Genomic DNA, 21,081 nt, shown 5'->3' with positions numbered 1-21,081 from the left:
AAGGTGCTGACTCTCACTGGGGTACGGGTCCCCTCCCCTGAAGGTGCTGACTCTCACTGGGGTACAGGTCCCCTCCCCTGAAGGTGCTGACTCTCACTGGGGTACGGGTCCCCTCCCCTGAAGGTGCTGACTCTCACTGGGGTACAGGTCCCCCCCTCTCCTGAAGGTGCTGACTCTCACTGGGGTACAGGTCCCCTCCCCTGAAGGTGCTGACTCTCACTGGGGTACAGGTCCCCTCCCCTGAAGGTGCTGACTCTCACTGGGGTACAGGTCCCCTCCCCTGAAGGTGCTGACCCTCACTGGGGTACAGGTCCCCTCTCCTGAAGGTGCTGACTCTCACTGGGGTACAGGTCCCCTCCCCTGAAGGTGCTGACTCTCACTGGGGTACAGGTCCCCTCCCCTGAAGGTGCTGACTCTCACTGGGGTACAGGTCCCCCCGTCCCCTGAAGGTGCTGACTCTCACTGGGGTACAGGTCCCCTCCCCTGAAGGTGCTGACTCTCACTGGGGTACAGGTCCCCTCCCCTGAAGGTGCTGACTCTCACTGGGGTACAGGTCCCCCCGTCCCCTGAAGGTGCTGACTCTCACTGGGGTACGGGTCCCCTCCCCTGAAGGTGTTGACTCTCACTGGGGTACAGGTCCCCTCCCCTGAAGGTGCTGACTCTCACTGGGGTACAGGTCCCCTCCTCTGAAGGTGCTGACTCTCACTGGGGTACAGGTCCCCCCCCGTCCCCTGAAGGTGCTGACTCTCACTGGGGTCGGGTCCCCTCCCCTGAAGGTGCTGACTCTCACTGGGGTACAGGTCCCCTCCCCTGAAGATGCTGACTCTCACTGGGGTACAGGTCCCCGTCCCCTGAAGGTGCTGACTCTCACTGGGGTACGGGTCCCCTCCCCTGAAGGTGCTGACTCTCACTGGAGTACAGGTCCCCTCCCCTGAAGGTGCTGACTCTCACTGGGGTACGGGTCCCCTCCCCTGAAAGTGCTGACTCTCACTGGGGTACAGGTCCCCGTCCCCTGAAGGTGCTGACTCTCACTGGGGTACGGGTCCCCTCCCCTGAAGGTGCTGACTCTCACTGGGGTACGGGTCCCCTCCCCTGAAGGTGCTGACTCTCACTGGGGTACGGGTCCCCTCCCCTGAAGGTGCTGACTCTCACTGGGGTACGGGTCCCCTCTCCTGAAGGTGCTGACTCTCACTGGGGTACAGGTCCCCTCCCCTGAAGGTGCTGACTCTCACTGGGGTACGGGTCCCCTCCCCTGAAGGTGCTGACTCTCACTGGGGTACGGGTCCCCTCCCCTGAAGGTGCTGACTCTCACTGGGGTACAGGTCCCCCCTCTCCTGAAGGTGCTGACTCTCACTGGGGTACGGGTCCCCTCCCCTGAAGGTGCTGACTCTCACTGGGGTACGGGTCCCCCCCTCTCCTGAAGGTGCTGACTCTCACTGGGGTACAGGTCCCCTCCCCTGAAGGTGCTGACTCTCACTGGGGTACAGGTCCCCTCCCCTGAAGGTGCTGACTCTCACTGGGGTACAGGTCCCCCCTCTCCTGAAGGTGCTGACTCTCACTGGGGTACGGGTCCCCTCCCCTGAAGGTGCTGACTCTCACTGGGGTACGGGTCCCCTCCCCTGAAGGTGCTGACTCTCACTGGGGTACAGGTCCCCCCTCTCCTGAAGGTGCTGACTCTCACTGGGGTACGGGTCCCCTCCCCTGAAGGTGCTGACTCTCACTGGGGTACGGGTCCCCTCCCCTGAAGGTGCTGACTCTCACTGGGGTGCGTGATCCCCTCTCCCCTGAAGGTGCTGGGATGCGGGACCTATCCCAGCATTGGTTGCCTTTTAGCACCTCAGCCAGTGGCCATTCTTCATATGTGAGCCCATATTTGACAGTAAAGGAACTCACATTTCGCCCCCCTTCTCTCGTTTAAAGGTGGACATCCATCATCATCATCATCATAGGCAGTCCCTCGAAATCGAGGAAGACTTGCTTCCACTCTAAAAGTGAGTTCTCAAGTGACTGAACAATCCAATACAGGAATTACAGTCTCTGTCGCAGATGGGACAGACAGTGGTTGAGGGAAAGGGTGGGTGGGGGAGTCTGGTTTGCCGCACGCTCCTTCTGCTGCCTGCGCTTGATTTCTGCATGCTCTCGGCGACGAGACTTGAGATGCTCAACGCCCTCCCGGATGCTCTTCCTCCACTTAGGGCGGTCTTTGGCCAGGGCCTCCCAGGTGTCTGTGGGGATGTTGCATTTTATTAAAGAGGCTTTGAGGGTGTCCTTGAAATATTTCCTCTGCCCACCTGGGGCTCGCTTGCCGTGAAGGAGTTCCGAGTAGAACGCTTGCTTTGGGAGTCTTGTGCCTGGCATGTGGACGATGTGGCCTGCCCAGCGGGGCTGGCCAAGTGTGGTCAGTGCTTCAATGCTGGGGATGTTGGCCTGATCGAGGACACTAACGTTGGTGCGTCTGTCCTCCCAGGGGATTTGCAGGATCTTGCAGAGACATCTTTGGTGGTATTTCTCCAGCGACTTGAGGTGTCTTCTGTACATGGTCCACATCTCTGAGCCATACAGGAGGGCGGGTATCACTACAGCCCTGCAGACTATAAGCCTTTGACCTTACAAAGGCACTCATATACTGGAGTACATTCCACAGACATTGGCACACGCACATTTTAATAAGGTTGCTGCGTAGTGATTGGCAGCAGTTCCATCTCCAGCTCAGCGAAAGACGGAATAATTGTTTCACCCCAACTTTCTTGAAACTGTGAAGAAGGGAGGTGGAATGTGTTTCTCTCCCACATTTCGCAGCTGACTGTTAGAGGGGGATTCCGTCATTCTATCTGCCTGAAACCGAGTAACAGAATGATGCCTGAATCACGATAATAGTGTACTTTCACTGGGGCCTGGACTATACCTAAACGGATAACGGGATTCCTAAATGCCTTCACGAAACTCCCAGTGAGCCCACTCCCAAAGTGACTGCAAGTTTCTGATTTAGCAACTTAGCGACTCTCCGGCCAAGAACCTTTCGTTCATTCTCCCCTTCTTCTCTGAAGGCACAGACTTGCAGCAGGGTACGCAACTCACTTGCGTGTGAGCTCAGAGACGTGAGTGTTGCAGGTTATTTAGCGATGGGGGCGAGTGATACCAACTGAGCTACTGCCTGAACAGAGTATTGCACAAGTTTTGGGCAGTGCATTTTCACACGGAATCGGCAGAAAAGCCAGCCTTCAATTCCAGAACCAAATCTGACACTTCTGTTCCTCTGTAGCTGACATTGGCTCTGGGCAGTTTCATTATCAGTTCAAGCAACATTTCTTGTTAAAGCAAATGCTGTCCTTGGGACTCCTGGTAATCTCTTGTGGTCTGTAACCTACTGACATGCAGGCAAAGGTAGCGGGAATAAGGAAGAGAATACAAAGATAGGAAATTGATGGACAGGAGAAGTCCAATTGGTCCATCAATCCTAAGGCACATCTCATGATAGCCGGAGAATCATGACTAGACATATCGTACACCCTCCCCCGCCAACCCTGCAGCCATGAAAATACGCTGGAGAGTTCCTCTCCGACCCGCTCAGGCAATGGAAACTTGCCCCGGAGGTCGCAGGGACCGAGTGTTTTATAAAGGTGCTCAGGTCACAGGTCGCAGGGACCGAGTGTTCTATAAAGGTGCTCAGGTCACAGGTCACAGGGACTGAGGGTTCTATAAAGGTACTCAGTCCTCAGGTCACAGGGTCTGAGTGTTCTATAAAGGTACTTACCTTCTATATAATCAGTGACCAAACTGTGGTGTGTTTGTTAATCTTTGTTTTGTCAGGTTACTGGTCAGTGCCCCCTGGGACGGCACCGCAAAGAACAAGAAAGGCGACATATATCGATGCAATGTGTCCAATCGAAGGAGTTCAAACTGCATGAAGCTAAATTCGGGTAAAACAACATTTAAATCGCTGGTACTCAGCCCAACAGTATGAGGTTGCTGGATTAACATCACAGAGATACAGTCAGTAACACGGGGTGCTGGAGGAGAGGGGTTACTGAGTGACAGTGTGAGGGAGCTGGATTAACATCAGTAGGGATACAGTCAGTAACACAGGGCGCTGGGGGAGAGGGGTTACTGAGTGACACTGTGAGGGAGCTGGATTAACATCAGTACAGACACAGTCAGTGACACAGGGTGCTGGGGAAGAGGGGTTACTGAGTGACTGTGAGGGAGCTGGATTAACATCAGTAGAGATACAGTCAGTAACACAGGGCGCTGGGGGTGAGGGGTTACTGAGTGACAGTGTGAGGGAGCTGGATTAACATCAGTACAGATACAGTCAGTAACACAGGGTGCTGGGGGAGAGGGGTTACTGAGTGACAGTGTGAGGGAGCTGGATTAACATCAGTACAGATACAGTCAGTAACACAGGGTGCTGGGGGAGAGGGGTTACTGAGTGACAGTGTGAGGGAGCTGGATTAACATCAGTACAGATACAGTCAGTAACATGGGAGGACACAGAGAGGCTGCAAAGAGATTTAGATAGGTTAAGCGAATGGGCTAAGGTTTGGCAGATGGAATACAATGTCGGAAAATGTGAGGTCATCCACCTTGGGAAAAAAAACAGTAGAAGGGAATATTATTTGAATGGGGAGAAATTACAACATGCTGCGGTGCAGAGGGACCTGGGGGTCCTTGTGCATGAACCCCAAAAAGTTAGTTTGCAGGTGCAGCAGGTAATCAGGAAGGCGAATGGAATGTTGGCCTTCATTGCGAGAGGGATGGAGTACAAAAGCAGGGAGGTCCTGCTGCAACTGTATAGGGTATTGGTGAGGCCGCACCTGGAGTACTGCGTGCAGTTTTGGTCACCTTACTTAAGGAAGGATATACTGGCTTTGGAGGGGGTACAGAGATGATTCACTAGGCTGATTCCGGAGATGAGGGGGTTACCTTATGATGATAGATTGAGTAGACTGGGCCTTTACTTGTTGGAGTTCAGAAGGATGAGGGGTGATCTTATAGAAACATTTAAAATCATGAAAGGGATAGACAAGATAGAGGCAGAGAGGTTGTTTCCACTGGTCGGGGAGACTAGAACTATGGGGCACAGCCTCAAAATACGGGGGAGCCAATTTAAAACCGAGTTGAGAAGGAATTTCTTCTCCCAGAGGGTTGTGAATCTGTGGAATTCTCTGCCCAAGGAAGCAGTTGATGCTAGCTCATCAAGTCACAGAGAGATAGATTTTTAACCAATAAGGGAATTAAGGGTTACGGGGAGCGGGTGGGTAAGTGGAGCTGAGTCCACGGCCAAATCAGCCATGATCTTGTTGAATGGCGGAGCAGGCTCGAGGGGCTAGATGGCCTACTCCTGTTCCTAATTCTTATGTTCTTATGTTCTTATGTTGTACCTGCCCTGATGTGTTTGATGGGATAGTGTAGAGGGAGCTTTACTTTGTATCTAACCCGTGCTGTACCTGCCCTGGGAGGGTTTGATGGGACAGTGTAGAGGGAGCTTTACTCTGTATCTAACCCCCTGTACCTGCCCTGGGAGTGTTTGATGGGACAGTGTAGAGGGAGCTTTATTCTGTATCTAACCCCCTGTTATACCCTGGGAGTGTGTGATGGGACAGTGTAGAGGAAGCTTTACTCTGTATCCAACCCCGTGGTGTATCTGCCCTGGGAGTGTGTGATGGGACAGTGTAGAGGAAGCTTTACTCTGTATCTAACCCGTACTGTACCTGCCCTGGGAGTGTTTGATGGGACAGTGTAGAGGGAGCTTTACTCTGTATCCAACCCTGTGCTGTACCTACCCTGGGATTGTTTGATGGCGACAGCATAGAGGGAGCTTTACTCTGTATCTAAACTGTGTTGTACCTGCCCTGGGACTGCGGGATTGGACAGTGTAGAGGGAGCTTTACTCTATATCTAACCCCCTGTTATGCCCTGGGAGTGTGTGATGGGACAGTGTAGAGGGAGCTTTACTCTGTATCTAACCCCGTGCTGTACCTGCCCTGGGAGTGTTTGATGGGACAGTGTAGAGGGAGCTTTACTCTGTATCTAACCCCGTGCTGTACCTGCCCTGGGAGTGTTTGATGGGACAGTGTAGAGGGAGCTTTACTCTGTATCTAACCCCGTGCTGTACCTGCCCTGGGAGTGTTTGATGGGACAGCGTAGAGGGAGCTTTACTCTGTATCTAACCCATGGTATATTGGAAATTGTTGCCCAGCACAGATATCCCAAACTATGTTGAGCAGAAGATCTCCCATGAAGCAAAGAATGTTGAAGGTGCTACTTAGTAATGAGGTGTAATTTCTAGTGTTGTGCTTGTGTTTAATGAGGGGGGGATATATATATAGAACAGGAGGTTGCAATTATCATTTTGCATTCGGTGATACGTGTCCTTTTATTTTGTTTTGTGTTTTTAAACTGCTCCAGGGGAGGCAGCTCTGAAGAATGTCTCTGATGAAATGAAGAACACACACTTTGGCATGACGCTGGCTCGTAACTCGCAGGGATTCATGGTAAGAAAGTTCCACAGTCCAAGATCGCATGTTCTTTGGTTCTTCGGGATTCCTGGGTTCAAATTGAGCCCAGACTAATGGGATGTAATGGTCTGCTGGTTGTAATGGTCTTAAGTAAAATAAGTTTGTGGAAACTCAATCCAATTCTTGGGCTTGCAGCACTAAGCTGCCCAGCAGCGCGTCTCGATATTATTCCCACAATTCTAGAGACCAAATCATTTCTGTCTGTCATAAGTAAGAGTAGTCGAGAACACTAACCCTGTGGAACCCCACACACCACTGCTTCCCAAACTGAGGAGCTTCCTTTCACCCCCAGCCTCCCTCCCCCCCGGCCTTTGCTTTCTCCCCTCGAACATCCCCTGAATTTACCACCATTCTCTAGGCCAACCTGGGAGGGAGCAGCCGGCGGTAGTGCCCGTGGGGGCGGGGGGGGGAGGGAAATCCCAGTCGAGGTGGCATGCGCCACGCTGCCCGAATTTTACAACTTTCTTCGTCACAAACTCGCTCGATTTCAGGATGGATCGCAGAGCAGATTGGCCTCCGCCATTGTTTCCCAAAGCTTGTGTTGAGTTTCGTTGGCAGTGTGAGAGGCCAGGGCCAGAGAGGCCAGAGTGGGAATAGGAGCAGAGTTAATGTGACGAGAGGGGCTCGGCAACATGGCCACCAAATCTGCCCTTGGCCACCCTTTCTGCATATATCTCTTTCTGGTTTCTTACATCATCACATAGTGTTCACAGCACAGAAAGAGGCCATTCTGCTCAACTGGTCCATCCTGGTGTTTATGTTCCACACGAGCCTCCTCCCACCCCTCTTCTCACGCTATCAGCATATCCTTCTGTTCCATTCTCCCTCATGTACATATCAAGCTTCCCCTTAAATGCATCGATACTATTCGCCTCAGCCACTCCCTGTGGCAGCGAGTTCCACATTCTCACCGCTCTCTGGGTAAAGAAGTTTCTCCTGAATTCCCAATTGGACTTATTAGTGACTATCTAATATTTATGGTCCCTAGTTCTGATTTCCGCCGCAAACATGTATACATCTACCCTATCCAACCTTTCGTAATAATGACCTCTCTCAGGTCACCTCTCAGACTTCTCATTTCTAAAGAAAAGAGGCCCCCCTGTTCAATCTTTCCTGATGGCTATATCCTCTCAGTTCTGGGATCATTCTAGTAAATATGTTTTTGCACCATTTCCAATGCCTCTATATGCTTTTTATAACATGGAGACCAGAACTGTTCACAGTTCTCCAACTGTGTTCTCCCTCTGATTACAGGTGTGCGCTCCCCTTTGGTCACAGCAGTGTGGAAGTTCCATCTACAACACAGGAATCTGCACAAACATCAGCTCCAAGTTCCAGCCTTCAGGAATCATCGCACCCACCGCACAAGGTATGAACAGTGTTTGTGCAGTCTCCCTTGCCAGCATTGGGAAGAGGCAGCTAGCCTTGCATCCCCCCTCAGAAATGAGCGTTTTCTAACTCCGCCAAGGTCATGTTCCCCTGAAAATACCAAGAAACAAATGCTCAGGGTTGAGATACCTTGTTTAGGGTTGAGATACAAAAGGTTACTGCAGAAGATAAAGGTACGCGGAGTCAGAGGAAATGTATTAGCATGGATAGAGAATTGGCTGGCTAACAGAAAGCAGAGAGTCGGGATAAATGGGTCCTTTTCGGGTTGGAAATCGGTGGTTAGTGGTGTGCCACAGGGATCGGTGCTGGGACCACAACTGTTTACAGTATACATAGATGAACTGGAAGAGGGGACAGAGTGTAGTGTAACAAAATTTGCAGATGACACAAAGATTAGTGGGAAAGCGGGTTGTGTAGAGGACACAGAGAGGCTGCAAAGAGATTTAGATAGGTTAAGCGAATGGGCTAAGGTTTGGCAGATGGAATACAATGTCGGAAAATGTGAGGTCATCCACCTTGGGAAAAAAAACAGTAAAAGGGAATATTATTTGAATGGGGAGAAATTACAACATGCTGCGGTGCAGAGGGACCTGGGGGTCCTTGTGCATGAAACTCTTTTTGGAGTTTATCTGCAAAACAAAACACATTAAACCGTGCCACCCGACCTGGGTGACACACCGAATCCCAAAAAGTTAGTTTGCAGGTGCAGCAGGTAATCAGGAAGGCGAATGGGATGTTGGCCTTCATTGCGAGAGGGATGGAGTACAAAAGCAGGGAGGTCCTGCTGCAACTGTATAGGGTATTGGTGAGGCCGCACCTGGAGTACTGCGTGCAGTTTTGGTCACCTTACTTAAGGAAGGATATACTGGCTTTGGAGGGGGTACAGAGACGATTCACTAGGCTGATTCCGGAGATGAGGGGGTTACCTTATGATGATAGATTGAGTAGACTGGGTCTTTACTCGATGGAGTTCAGAAGGATGAGGGGTGATCTTATAGAAACATTTAAAATAATGAAAGGGATAGACAAGATAGAGGCAGAGAGGTTGTTTCCACTAGTAGGGGAGACTAGAACTAGGGGGCACAGCCTCAAAATACGGGGGAGCCAATTTAAAACCGAGTTGAGAAGGAATTTCTTCTCCCAGAGGGTTGTGAATCTGTGGAATTCTCTGCCCAAGGAAGCAGTTGGGGCTAGCTCATTGAATGTTTTCAAGTCACAGAGAGATAGATTTTTAACCAATAAGGGAATTAAGGGTTATGGGGAGCGGGCGGGTAAGTGGAGCTGAGTCCACGGCCAGATCAGCCATGATCTTGTTGAATGGTGGAGCAGGCTCGAGGGGCTAGATGGCCTACTCCTGTTCCTAATTCTTATATTCTTATGTTCTGGGTTCCTTTAAGATATCTTTGTTCAAACACTGAGTACAGATGACATTGGAGGATGGAGCTGAAAGTGTTACTGACCCAGTTGGTACAAGGGAGCAGAGGGGGGTCTATTATTCCACGGATCTCCCCCCACCCTCTGGGAGCTTGTCCAGATTCCTCTTTATGTTGGAGCCGAGGTGGTGTGTACGTTTCACGCATCCACCATTACAATCACCATTAGGTGTTTGCCGTGGCTCAGTGGGTAGCACTCTCGCCTCTGAGTCAGAAGGTTGTGGGTTCAAGTCCCATTCCATAGACATCAGAATATTATCCAGGGTGACACTCCCAGTGCGGTGCTGAGGGAGTGCTGCACAGTCAGCGGCGCCGTCTTTCGGATGAGACGTTAAACCAAGGCCCGTCTGCTCTCTCAGGTGGATGTAAAAGATCCCATTTCGAAGAAGAGCAGGGGGAGCTCTCCCCGGTGTTCTGGGGCCAATACTTAGCCCTCAATCAACATCACTAAAACAGATGATGTGGCCGTGATCACATAACTGTTTGTGGGATCCTGCTGCCCACAGATTGGCTGCTGCCATTCCTGAATTACAACAGTGAGTACACTTCAAAAGGTCAGACTTTGGCTGAGGCCGAGCAAGGCGCTATACCAATGCGAGACTTTATTACAACAGTGACGACACTGACCGCAGTGTGCTTTAGTGATGCTCCGGGATATCGGTGTTACGCTGGGAGAGCAGGACTGTCGAGCCCGGGGAGCGGGGTCGGAATAGGATCAAACATCAGGTCCATGGAGCTTGGTACGTCCTGCTCTCTGAGTTACTCTTTTACCTGTGTTTCCGTAACGCTCGCCATCTCGTTTTCAGATTGCGGCGTCTCCATGGACATTGTGATCCTGTTGGACGGATCAAATAGCATCTACCCTTGGCACGAGGTACAGAGGTTCCTCAGCAACGTCCTCAACAAATTCCACATTGGGCCCAAGCAGATACAGGCAAGTCCAACACCTTCATCGTCACTGTGTCGCTCCTCTCTTCCTCTTTCATGGATCTTTTACTGTCATTTTCCCACCTCCCCAGAATCACTGCATTTTAATCACTGCCACTAGTTTTCCATCGGGAATTCATGTGAAGAGAGCGGTGAAAGTGGAAACTTCTGAACGCACGTTGCACATCAGAGGAAAAAACAGCAGTCCAAATCTACCTGGCCTGCTACTTCCACTGTTTAACCCCACTTCACACTCCCCTACCTCCAGTGTTTAACCCCACTCCCCCCCACCTCCAGTGCTTAACCCCACTCGCCCACCTCGCACTGCCCTGTTTAGCCCTAACCCCACGTTTATAAATGTTTCACTCATTTTAATTTTCCTTAATGTCTGCGGTGGGTTTCTGTCCATCCACAGCCCTTGGGCACTGAGGCCAATGGGTGTACCCCGCTGCTGTTCGGGCTGCCTCAGCACAGACGGGCGATACAGCATGGACCTGCTGGTCAGTACGGCTCGATATGAATAGTTCCACCACTGGAGAGTTACCCAATTGTGCCACTCACTGAGGAGGGGTCACAGCCAAGCAGGGCGTTGACCTCGTTGCACAGGCTCTAATTTAAGCTGATCCATATAATTTCAAAAAACCCAAAGTATTTCCTCTCCACTCCCATCATATGTATATTCTTGGAAAAGACTTACAGCTGCGTGTTATTGCATTCCTTGCGAACAAAATCAAAATACAGACCCGCTGCAAATTTAGAATTTGGTTAGAGGGAGTGACCTTTTACCTGCACAAGTAATGTGGGGCCTCACCCAAGGGGCTAGACCCTCAGCAAGAACACAAGTCTCTGTGTGTAAGGGTCACCCCTCCCTCAGCAAAACCATCAAAAGCCAGTTAATTGGCCATTCATCTCGTTGCAGTTTGTCAGATCTTGCTGTGTGTAAAATAGCTTGCCACTTTACCTGCATAGCAGCAGTCATTTGTTGTACATGAGTTACCGTGCGCACTTTCTCAGAACTTTGATAAAGCGTTAAATAAATTCGAGTCTTTTAGGATCGAGGTGTCAGCTGCGGCTCAGTGGGTAGCACTCCCTCTCATTGAGTCAGGAGGTTGTGGGTTCAAGCCCCTTCTCCAGACACTTGAGCACATAAAGAAGACTTGCATTTCTATAGCGCCTTTCACCACTAGCTCAGGGCGTCTCAAAGCGCTTTACAGACAATTAAGTGCATTTGGAGTGTAGTCACTGTTGTAATGTGGGAAATGTGGCAGCCAATTTGCGCACAGCAAGCTCCCACACACAGCAATGTGATAACAACCCAGATCATGTTTTTAGTAATGTTGATTGATAATGATGTTGGGATCAATATTGGCCAGGACATTGGGGAGAATGTCTCTGATCTTCTTCAAAATAATGCCGCGGAATCTTTTACGTCCACCTGAGAGAGCTAAGGGGCCTTGGTTTAATGTCGGAGGTGCAGTCTTTCGGATGAGACGTAGAAACATAGAAACATAGAAAATAGGTGCAGGAGTAGGCCATTCGGCCCTTCGAGCCTGCACCACCATTCAATAAGATCATGGCTGATCATTCATCTCAGTACCCCTTTCCTGCTTTCTCTCCATACCCCTTGATCCCTTTAGCCATAAGGGCCACATCTAATGCCCTCCTGAATATATCCAACGAAATGGCATCAACAACTCTCTGCGGCAGGGAATTCCACAGGTTAACAACTCTATGAGTGAAGAAGTTTCTCCTCATCTCAGGCCTAAATGGCTTACCCCATATCCTTAGACTGTGTCCCCTGGTTATGGACTTCCCCAACATTGGGAACATTCTTCCTGCATCTAACCTGTCCCGTCCCGTCAGAATTTTATATGTTTCTATGAGATCCCCTCTCATCCTTCTAAACTCCAGTGAATAAAGGCCCAGTCGATCCAGTCTCTCCTCATATGTCAGTCCAGCCATCCCGGGAATCAGTCTGGTGAACCTTCGCTGCACTCCCTCAATAGCAAAAACGTCCTTGCTCAGATTAGGAGATCAAAACTGAACACAATATTCCAGATGAGGCCTCACCAAGGGCCTTTACAACTGCAGTAAGACCTCCCTGCTCCTATACTCAAATCCCCTAGCTATGAAGTCCAACATACCATTTGCCGCCTTCACTGCCTGCTGTACCTGCATGCCAACTTTCAATGACTGATGTACCATGACACCCAGGTCTCGTCGCACCTCCCCTTTTCCTAATCTACCGCCATTCAGATAATATTCTGCCTTTGTGTTTTTTCCCCCAAAATAGATAACCTCACATTTATCCACATTATACTGCATCTGCCATGCATTTGCCCACTCACCTAACCTGTCCAAGTCACCCTGTAGCCTCTTAGCGTCCTCCTCACAGCTCGCACTGACACTCAGTTTAGTGTCATCTGCAAACTGGGAGATATTACCTTCAATTCCTTCATCTAAATCATTGATGTATATTGTAAAGAGCTGGGGTCCCAATACTGAGTCCTGCAGCACCCCACTAGTCACTGCCTGCCATTCTGAAAAGGAACCGTTTATCCCAACTCTCTGCTTCCTGTCTGCCAACCAGTTCTCTATCCATGTCAGTATATTACCCCCAATACCATGTGCTTTGATTTTGCACACTAATCTATTGTGTGGGACCTTGTCAAAAGCTTTTAAAAGTCCAAATACACCACATCCACTGGTTCTCCCTTGTCCACTCTATTAGTTACATCCTCAAAAAATTCCAGAAGATTTGTCAAGCATGATTTCCCTTTCATAAATCCATGTTGACTTGGAACGATCCTGTCACTGCTTTCCAAATGCGCTGTTATTTCATCTTTAATAATTGATTCCAACATTTTCCCCACCACTGATGTCAGGCTAACCCGCTTTCTCTCTCCCTCCTTTTTTAAAAAGTGGTGTTACATCAGCTACCCTCCAGTCCATAGGAACTGATCCAAAGTTGATAGACTGTTGGAAAATGATCACCAATGCATCCACTATTTCTAGGACCACTTCCTTAGATACTCTGGGATGCAGACTATCAGGCCCCGGGGATTTATCAGCCTTCAATCCCATCAATTTCCCTAACACAATTTCCCGCCTAATAAGGATATCCTTCAGTTCCTCCTTCTCACTAAACCCTCGGTCCCCTAGTACTTCTGGAAGGTTATTTGTGTCTTCCTTCGTGAAGACAGAACCAAAGTATTTGTTCAACTGGTCTGCCATTTCTTTGTTCCCCATTATAAATTCACCTGAATCTGACTGCAAGGGACCTACGTTTGTCTTCACTAATCTTTTTCTCTTCACATATCTATAGACGCTTTTGCAGTCAGTTTTTGTGTTCCTGGCAAGCTTCCTCTCGTACTCTATTTTCCCCTCCTAATTAAACCCTTTGTCCTCCTCTGCTGAATTCTAAGTTTCTCCCAGTTCTCAGGTTTGTTGCTTTTTCTGGCCAATTTATATGCCTCTTCCTTGGATTTAACACTATCCTTAATTTCCCTTGTTAGCCACGGTTGAGTCACCTTCTCCGTTTTATTTTTACTCCAGATAGGGATGTACAATTGTTGAAGTTCATCCATGTGATCTTTAAATGTCTGCCATTGCCTATCCACCGTCAACTCTTTAAGTATCACTCGCCAGTCTATTCTAGCCAATTCACGCCTCATGCCGTCGAAGTTACCTTAAGTTCAGGACCCTAGTTTCTGAATTAACTGTGTCGCTCTCCATCTTAATAAAGAATTCTACCATATTATGGTCACTCTTCCCCAAGGGGCCTCGCACAACAAGATTGCTAATTAGTCCTTAAACCAAGGCCCCGTCTGCCCTCTCAGGCGGATGTAAAAGATCCCGCAGCACCATTCGAAGATGCAGGGGAGGTCTCTTGCTGGCCTGGTCAATATTTATCCCTCAATCAAAATCAATTAAAGAAAACATATCATCTGATCATTATCACATTGCTGTTTGTGGGAGCTTACTTTGCACAAATTTGCTGCTGTGCTTTCTACATTACAAAAGTGACGAAACTTCAGAAAGTATTTCCTTGGCTGTAAAGCGCGTTGGGACATCCCGAGGCGCTATAGAAATGCAGGTTTGTTTCTCTTTTATTTCTTTTGTCCCCCAAATCTCAGCTGCCTGTTTATTAGGGCTATGTGTTGACTGGTACCAGGGTTACATGTGAAAAGAAGGAGATATTGGGAGAGGCGATAAAAAGCTGGGTAAAGGAGCTGGATCTTGAAGGAGCGTCTGAAAGGAGGAGTGTGAGGCGGAAAGGCTTAAGGAGGGAATTCCTGAGTTCGGAGGTAGTGCGGGAGGAGGATACGGAGAGAGGGAGGGGCAATGGACAGGCTGCAGGGATGGCTGGTATGTGAAATGGAAGTCTTCGTTAATCCAGATTTGACACATTCTAGTCACTGTAATGCTGTAGTTATTTCTCTCATTATGGGAGGCACAGCTTTAAGAGTTTTAACGCTGTTTATGCAAAGGCTTCAGGATATGTTTAGTTACGGTTAAGTGACTTCACTCTCAGATGTGATCCCTGTTATTTCTTTTAATGCCCATAGATTGGCGTACTACAGTATGCAGAGACAGTGGTTCACGAGTTCAGTCTCGGCGAACACAAGACAGCGCGGGAGGTGGTGGAGGCTGCCAGAAATATCAGTCGTCAGGGCGGCCGCGAGACCAAGACGGCAATGGCGATCAAAGTGGCCTGGTATTTACGCATTTCACAGTCACCGCATGATCCCCTGTGTGTGTCGAGGCAATGGACAGAGCAATGTCTGTTTACACACGCCTGCTGTCACAAGTCTTCTCTCCCACTTGCACAGACCCGGGGATAGAAATTCGTCTGTGCCTAGACTCGGCGCTAAACCTCAGCGAGAGTCAGCACATATAGCGGGGCGGTGGGGGGCTGACAAGTGACAGGATAGAAACACAAAACTCTCAGACACATGAGCAGAAATGTAAAATTATATTTCACGGAGCAAAGCTTCAACTCGTTCTCTTGATCTACAAGAGTGGGAGGTTATGTGATCAATAGTTCTCTGCAGGCTGGGCTTGGTCCAGGGGCCTGTTAGGTTGCTGCGGTTACAGCCGCTGCATTGATCTGAGCATTGGATCACAGCCGCAGTACGATTCAGACCTTTTCTGTTGTCTGGCTGTAAGTGGCTTCCTTGGCATGCAGCGGACGCGTGAATGAGCGGTGCTCCGTTAACTTACAGCAAGGGAACATTGCTTGGCAGTGACCCCTGCTGCAAAGGGTCGTGGTCCCACAGAAAGAGCGCATTCATCAGCTCAGGGAACACAACAAGTATCCAAAACATTCGCACAAAACCTTCCTCTCAGCTGCACGGCACTTTAGGGTAAAAATAGCACAACAGCTTGATGTGTTGGTCTTGTCGCTCTACCCATAGATGTCCAGTGTCCGTGTCTGGCTTTCTTAATCTACTTGTTTTTTTGATGCTTTTTAATGTGAGGGTTGTGGGTGCTGAGGAATGCAATGTTTTTATGCATTATCTGTCAGCCATGGCTCAGTGGTTAACACTATCTGAATCAGAGATTGTGGGTTCAAGACCCACTTCAGCGAGTTGAGCACAAGAGTCTAGGCTGACACTCTAGTGCAGTACTGAGGGAGTGCCGCACTGTCGGAGGGGTGGTACTGAGGGAGCGCAGCACTGTCGGAGGGCAGTACTGAGGGAGTGCTGCACTGTCGGAGGGGCAGTATTGAGGGAGCGCAGCACTGTCGGAGGGCAGTACTGAGGGAGTGCTGCACTGTCGGAGGGGCAGTATTGAGGGAGCGCAGCACTGTCGGAGGGCAGTACTGAGGGAGTGCTGCACTGTCGGAGGGGCAGTACTGAGGGAGCGCTGCACTGTCGGGGGGCGGTACTGAGGGAGCGCCGCACTGTCGGAGGGGCAGTATTGAGGGAGCGCAGCACTGTCGGGGGGCGGTACTGAGGGAGCGCCGCACTGTCGGAGGGGCGGTACTGAGGGAGCGCCGCACTGTCGGAGGGGCGGTACTGAGGGAGCGCCGCACTGTCGGAGGGGCGGTACTGAGGGAGCGCCGCACTGTCAGAGGGGCAGTACTGAGGGAACACTGCATTGTTGGAGGGGCAGTACTGAGGGAGTGCCGCACTGTTGGAGGGACAGTACTGAGGGAGTGCCGCTCTGTCGGAGGGGCAGTACTGAGGGAGTGCCGCACTGTCAGAGGGGCAGTACTGAGGGAGCGCCGCACTGTCGGAGGGGCAATACTGAGGGAATGCCGCACTGTTGGAGGGACAGTACTGAGGGAGTGCCGCTCTGTCGGAGGGGCAGTACTGAGGGAGTGCCGCACTGTCAGAGGGGCAGTACTGAGGGAGCGCCTCACTGTCGGAGGGGCAATACTGAGGGAATGCCGCACTGTTGGAGGGACAGTACTGAGGGAGCACTGCATTGTTGGAGGTGATGTCTTTCTGATGATACGTTAAACTGAGGCCCTGTCCTCGCACGTGGACATAAAAGATCCCATGACACTATTTCGAAGAAGTGCAGGGGAATCATCCCTAATGTCCTGGCCAATATTTATCCCTCAATCAACATTACGAAAACAGATGAGCTGGGTCATTATCACATTGCTGTTTGTGGGAGCTTGCTGTGCGCGGATTGGCTGCCCCGTTTCCTACATTACAACAATAACTACACTCCAAAAGTACTTAATTGGCTGTAAAGCGCTTTGAGACATCCTGAAGTGAAAGGCGCTATAGAAATGCAAATCTTTCTTTTTACACTGTCCCATCACACACTCCCAGGGCAGGTACAGCACGGGGTTAGATACAGAGTAAAGCTCCCTCTACACTGTCCCATCAAACACTCCCAGGGCAGGTACAGGGGATTAGATACAGAGTAAAGCTCCCTCTACACTGTCCCATCAAACACTCCCAGGGCAGTATATCTTGGGTCACTGTGATGGGGATCAGTGTGTGTCCGGGGTGCGAGGCTGTTACTCCTTTAGCTGCGTTGAGCTGTGTAATTGCTGCAGTGCGGTTTTGCTAATTCTGTCCTTTCTCCCTCCAGCTCCGAGGCCTTCAGCCCAGAACGGGGTGGGCGGGACGGAGCCACTAAAGTGATGGTTGTTGTGACGGACGGAGAGTCTCATGACGGGCTGGATCTCCAGGAGTCTCTTGCTGAGTGTGAAAAACGTGACATCAGTCGCTATGCCATTGCGGTAAGTCACCCCTCTGAGTGTACAGCACGGACACAGGCCATTCGGCCCATCGGGTCCGTGCCGGGGTTTATGCTCCACACCAGCCCTCTCCCACCCCTCTCCATCTCTCCCCATCACCATATCCTTCCATTCCTTTCTTCCTCGTGTGTTTATCCAGCTTCCCCTTAAATACATCGACACTATTCGCCTCAACCCCTCCCTGTGGGAGCGAGTTCCACATTCTCACCGCTCTCTGGGTAAAGAATTCTATGTTGGATTTATTAGTGACTGTCTTACATTGATGGCCCTCTAGTTCTGGTCTCCCCCACAAGTGGAAGCATCTTCTCTACGTCTACCCTTTCCAACCTGTAATGAATGCACCTGTGAGTTTGCCACTATTTGTGGGAGCTTGCTGTGCACGGAATGGCTGCCCCGTTTCCCACATTATAACAGTGACTGCACTTCAAAAGTACTTCATTGGCTGTATAGCGCGTTGAGACATCTTGCGGTTGTGAAAGGCGCTATAGAAAGGCAAGTCTTTTTACACTGTCCCACCAAGTTTGCTCACAGGTTGGTAGAGCTGTTGAGTTGGGAGGGGCTTAGCCAGTCACGTGATGTTCACAAGACTCAATAAAACCCCAGCCAGTTGGGTTCAGGGGATCCACGATGGGGCAGGTGGTTGTGAGCCTGCTCGATGAACTGGTAATATGTAGTGTGATTGTTAAACCTTTGCTGATAAACCAACTAGTTCTTAATAGCAATGTGTTGCTGTGAATTCTTACGCAAAGAACCCATGAAGCAAATATATTTCACAACCCTTTCATTATCTTAAAAAATCTTGGGGAAAATGGAGACTAAATCTGGGGGACACAGATAGTGAATGGTATGCGGAGTTTTGGCGATCTAAGCCACAGGCTAGTGTCCGATTGTGGCCCACGTTGAGAGGTAATGGATAAGTTTAAGTCACAGTGTGTAACCCAGCGTTTCTCCCGCAGGTTCTGGGCCATTACATCCGGAGACGCAAGGACACCGAGACCTTTATTCAGGAGATCAAATTCATTGCCAGTGACCCGGATGAGAAGCATTTCTTCAACGTGAGCGACGAGGCAGCACTGAACGATATTGTGGATGCTTTGGGAGACAGAATATTTGGGTTAGAAGGTATCGAGCATCTCATATCTTTTATAACTGAGTTCAACAATAATTCCACTGCCCAGCATGAAACACAACAAAACAGGCCGTTCGCTGTGATGCCGCACAGTCGAATAGTCTGACAACACTCGCGGTAGAATATCACACCTGAAAAATGGCTAATGTCACTCAGTAACCCCTCACCCCAGCACCCTGTGTTACTGACTGTATCTCTACTGATGTTAATCTAGCTCCCTCACACTGTCACACAGTAACCCCTCTCCCCCAGCGCCCTGTGTTACTGATTGTATCTGTACTGGTGTTAATCCAGCTCCCTCACACTGTCACTCAGTAACCCCTCTCCCCCAGCGCCCTGTGTTACTCATTGTATTTCTGCTGGTGTTAATCTAGCTCCCTCACACTGTCACTCAGTAACCCCTCTCCCCCAGCGCCCTGTGTTACTGACTGTATCTCTACTGATGTTAATCCAGCTCCCTCACACTGTCACTCAGTAACCCCTCTCTCCCAGCGCCCTGTGTTACTGATTGTATCTCTACTGATGTTAATCCAGCTCCCTCACACTGTCACTCAGTAACCCCTCTCCCCCAGCGCCCTGTGCCACTGACTGTATCTCTACTAATGTTAATCTAGCTCTCTCACACTGTCACTCAGTAACCCCTCTCCCCCAGCACCCTGTGTTACTGACTGTATCTGTACTGATGTTAATCCAGCTCCCTCACAGTGTCACTCAGTAACCCCTCTCCCCCAGCGCCCTGTGTTACTGACTGTATCTGTACTGATGTTAATCCAGCTCCCTCACACTGTCACTCAGTAACCCCTCTCCCCCAGCACCCTGTGTTACTGATTGTATCTCTACTGATGTTAATCCAGCTCCCTCACACTGTCACTCAGTAACCCCTCTCCCCCAGCACCCTGTGTTACTGATTGTATCTCTACTGATGTTAATCTAGCTCCCTCACACTGTTACTCAGTAACCTCTCTCCCCCAGCGCCCTATGTTACTGACTGTATCTCTACTGATGTTAATGCAGCTCCCTCACACTGTCACTCAGTAACCCCTCTCCCCCAGCACCCTGTGTTACTGACTGTATCTGTACTGATGTTAATCTCCCTCACATTGTCACTCAGTAACCCCTCTCCCCCAGTGCCCAGTGTTACTGACTGTATCTCTACTGATGTTAATCCAGCTCCCTCACACTGTCACTCAGGAACCCCTCTCCCCCAGCGCCCTGTGTTACTGACTGTATCTCTACTGATGTTAATCCAGCTCCCTCACACTGTCACTCAGTACCCCTCTCCCCCAGCGCCCTGTGTTACTGACTGTATCTCTACTGATGTTAATCCAGCTCCCTCACACTGTCACTCAGGAACCCCTCTCCCCCAGCGCCCTGTGTTACTGACTGTATCTCTACTGATGTTAATCCAGCTCCCTCACACTGTCACTCCTTAACCCCTCTCCCCCCAGAGCCCTGTGTTACTGTTTTTTTCCTGTTCATGCTACTGTTTTTAAAGGTACTGACCCATCTTGAACCCTCTGAAAATGACCAAACTTCGATGTTTGCAGATTAACCAGAATCAGCACAGTTTGGGTCAGACTGGATCTGGATCTATTTGTTGCTGACGGGTGACTGATCCTAATCAATCTCCCTCCCTTTCTCTCCTGTATATCTGTCCAGGAACTATTCAGCAGAATGAAAGCTCATTTGAGCTGGAAATGTCACAGGCAGGATTTTCAGCCCATGTTTTGGAGGTAAGGAGAGAGCTTGGAAATACCAGGAGTGAGGGCCGTGGGGATGGGAATGGGAGCGGGGGGGTCGGGAGTGGGTGAGCATGGGGAGCGAGGGCTCGGGGAGTGGGAGTCGGGGGTCCCGGGGAGGGGGCTGCTCAGGGAATTGGGGTGGGGGGCCCGGGGTGTGGGGCGCTCAGGGAGCGGTGGTGAGGTGTTTCAGGGCTTGCGGGGGAGCGGAGGGAGACTCGGCGAGTGGTGATGGGGGTGGGAGTGAGTAGTGATACGGATGGAGGTGGGAGTGAGTAGTGATGGGGGTGGGAGTGAGTAGTGATTGAGTGGGAGGTGTAGCTGACAGGTTGCGTGCTTGCATTCTAGAGATGTCCATTTGAATCAGTAGCTTCAGTTTGCTGCCAACTTTCCAGCATTCCTGATCCTTTAAAAAACAATACCGTCCAAGCTCATTCTTTCAGTCTGCATCAGACTGCTTCACATCAAGACTCCCACTAAGAATCTTCTAATTGGGATCGGTCCAGTTGAAAGCTTCAATAAGCCAGGTCCTGCCGATCGTGTCATAATCTGAAACCCATTTAAAATCGATTTTTAAACTCTCATACTTCTGGGGAATTTTGTCTCAGCTGCAGGTGGGGAACTGATGGGGGAGAAAATAGAGAGCTCAGGTTTCATTGATTATAAATAAGTTAAATTAAGCTACATTAACATTTTATTGAGGTTTAAATAAACTGGGATTGTA

At 50.1% G+C, this 21,081-nt stretch overlaps 1 protein-coding gene across 2 annotated transcripts in view; it reads left to right on the top strand.

The window, feature by feature from the left end:
• Positions 1 to 21,081, top strand: part of itga10 (integrin, alpha 10) — a 170,462-nt gene that overhangs the window by 72,119 nt on the left and 77,262 nt on the right. For both annotated transcript variants that reach the window (XM_070868514.1, XM_070868515.1), the window contains exons 3-10: positions 3,811 to 3,920; positions 6,409 to 6,494; positions 7,773 to 7,887; positions 10,147 to 10,274; positions 14,836 to 14,984; positions 17,321 to 17,471; positions 18,446 to 18,611; positions 20,278 to 20,351. In XM_070868514.1, the coding sequence (XP_070724615.1) occupies positions 3,811 to 3,920; positions 6,409 to 6,494; positions 7,773 to 7,887; positions 10,147 to 10,274; positions 14,836 to 14,984; positions 17,321 to 17,471; positions 18,446 to 18,611; positions 20,278 to 20,351 (979 nt within the window). The remainder of the gene's footprint in view (positions 1 to 3,810; positions 3,921 to 6,408; positions 6,495 to 7,772; positions 7,888 to 10,146; positions 10,275 to 14,835; positions 14,985 to 17,320; positions 17,472 to 18,445; positions 18,612 to 20,277; positions 20,352 to 21,081) is intronic.

This window comes from Pristiophorus japonicus, chromosome 30 (genome assembly GCF_044704955.1).
Source record: "Pristiophorus japonicus isolate sPriJap1 chromosome 30, sPriJap1.hap1, whole genome shotgun sequence".
Lineage (NCBI taxonomy): Eukaryota > Metazoa > Chordata > Chondrichthyes > Pristiophoridae > Pristiophorus > Pristiophorus japonicus.
Note: the sequence above shows the minus strand (reverse complement) of the source record. Positions and strands in the feature narration are given on the sequence as shown.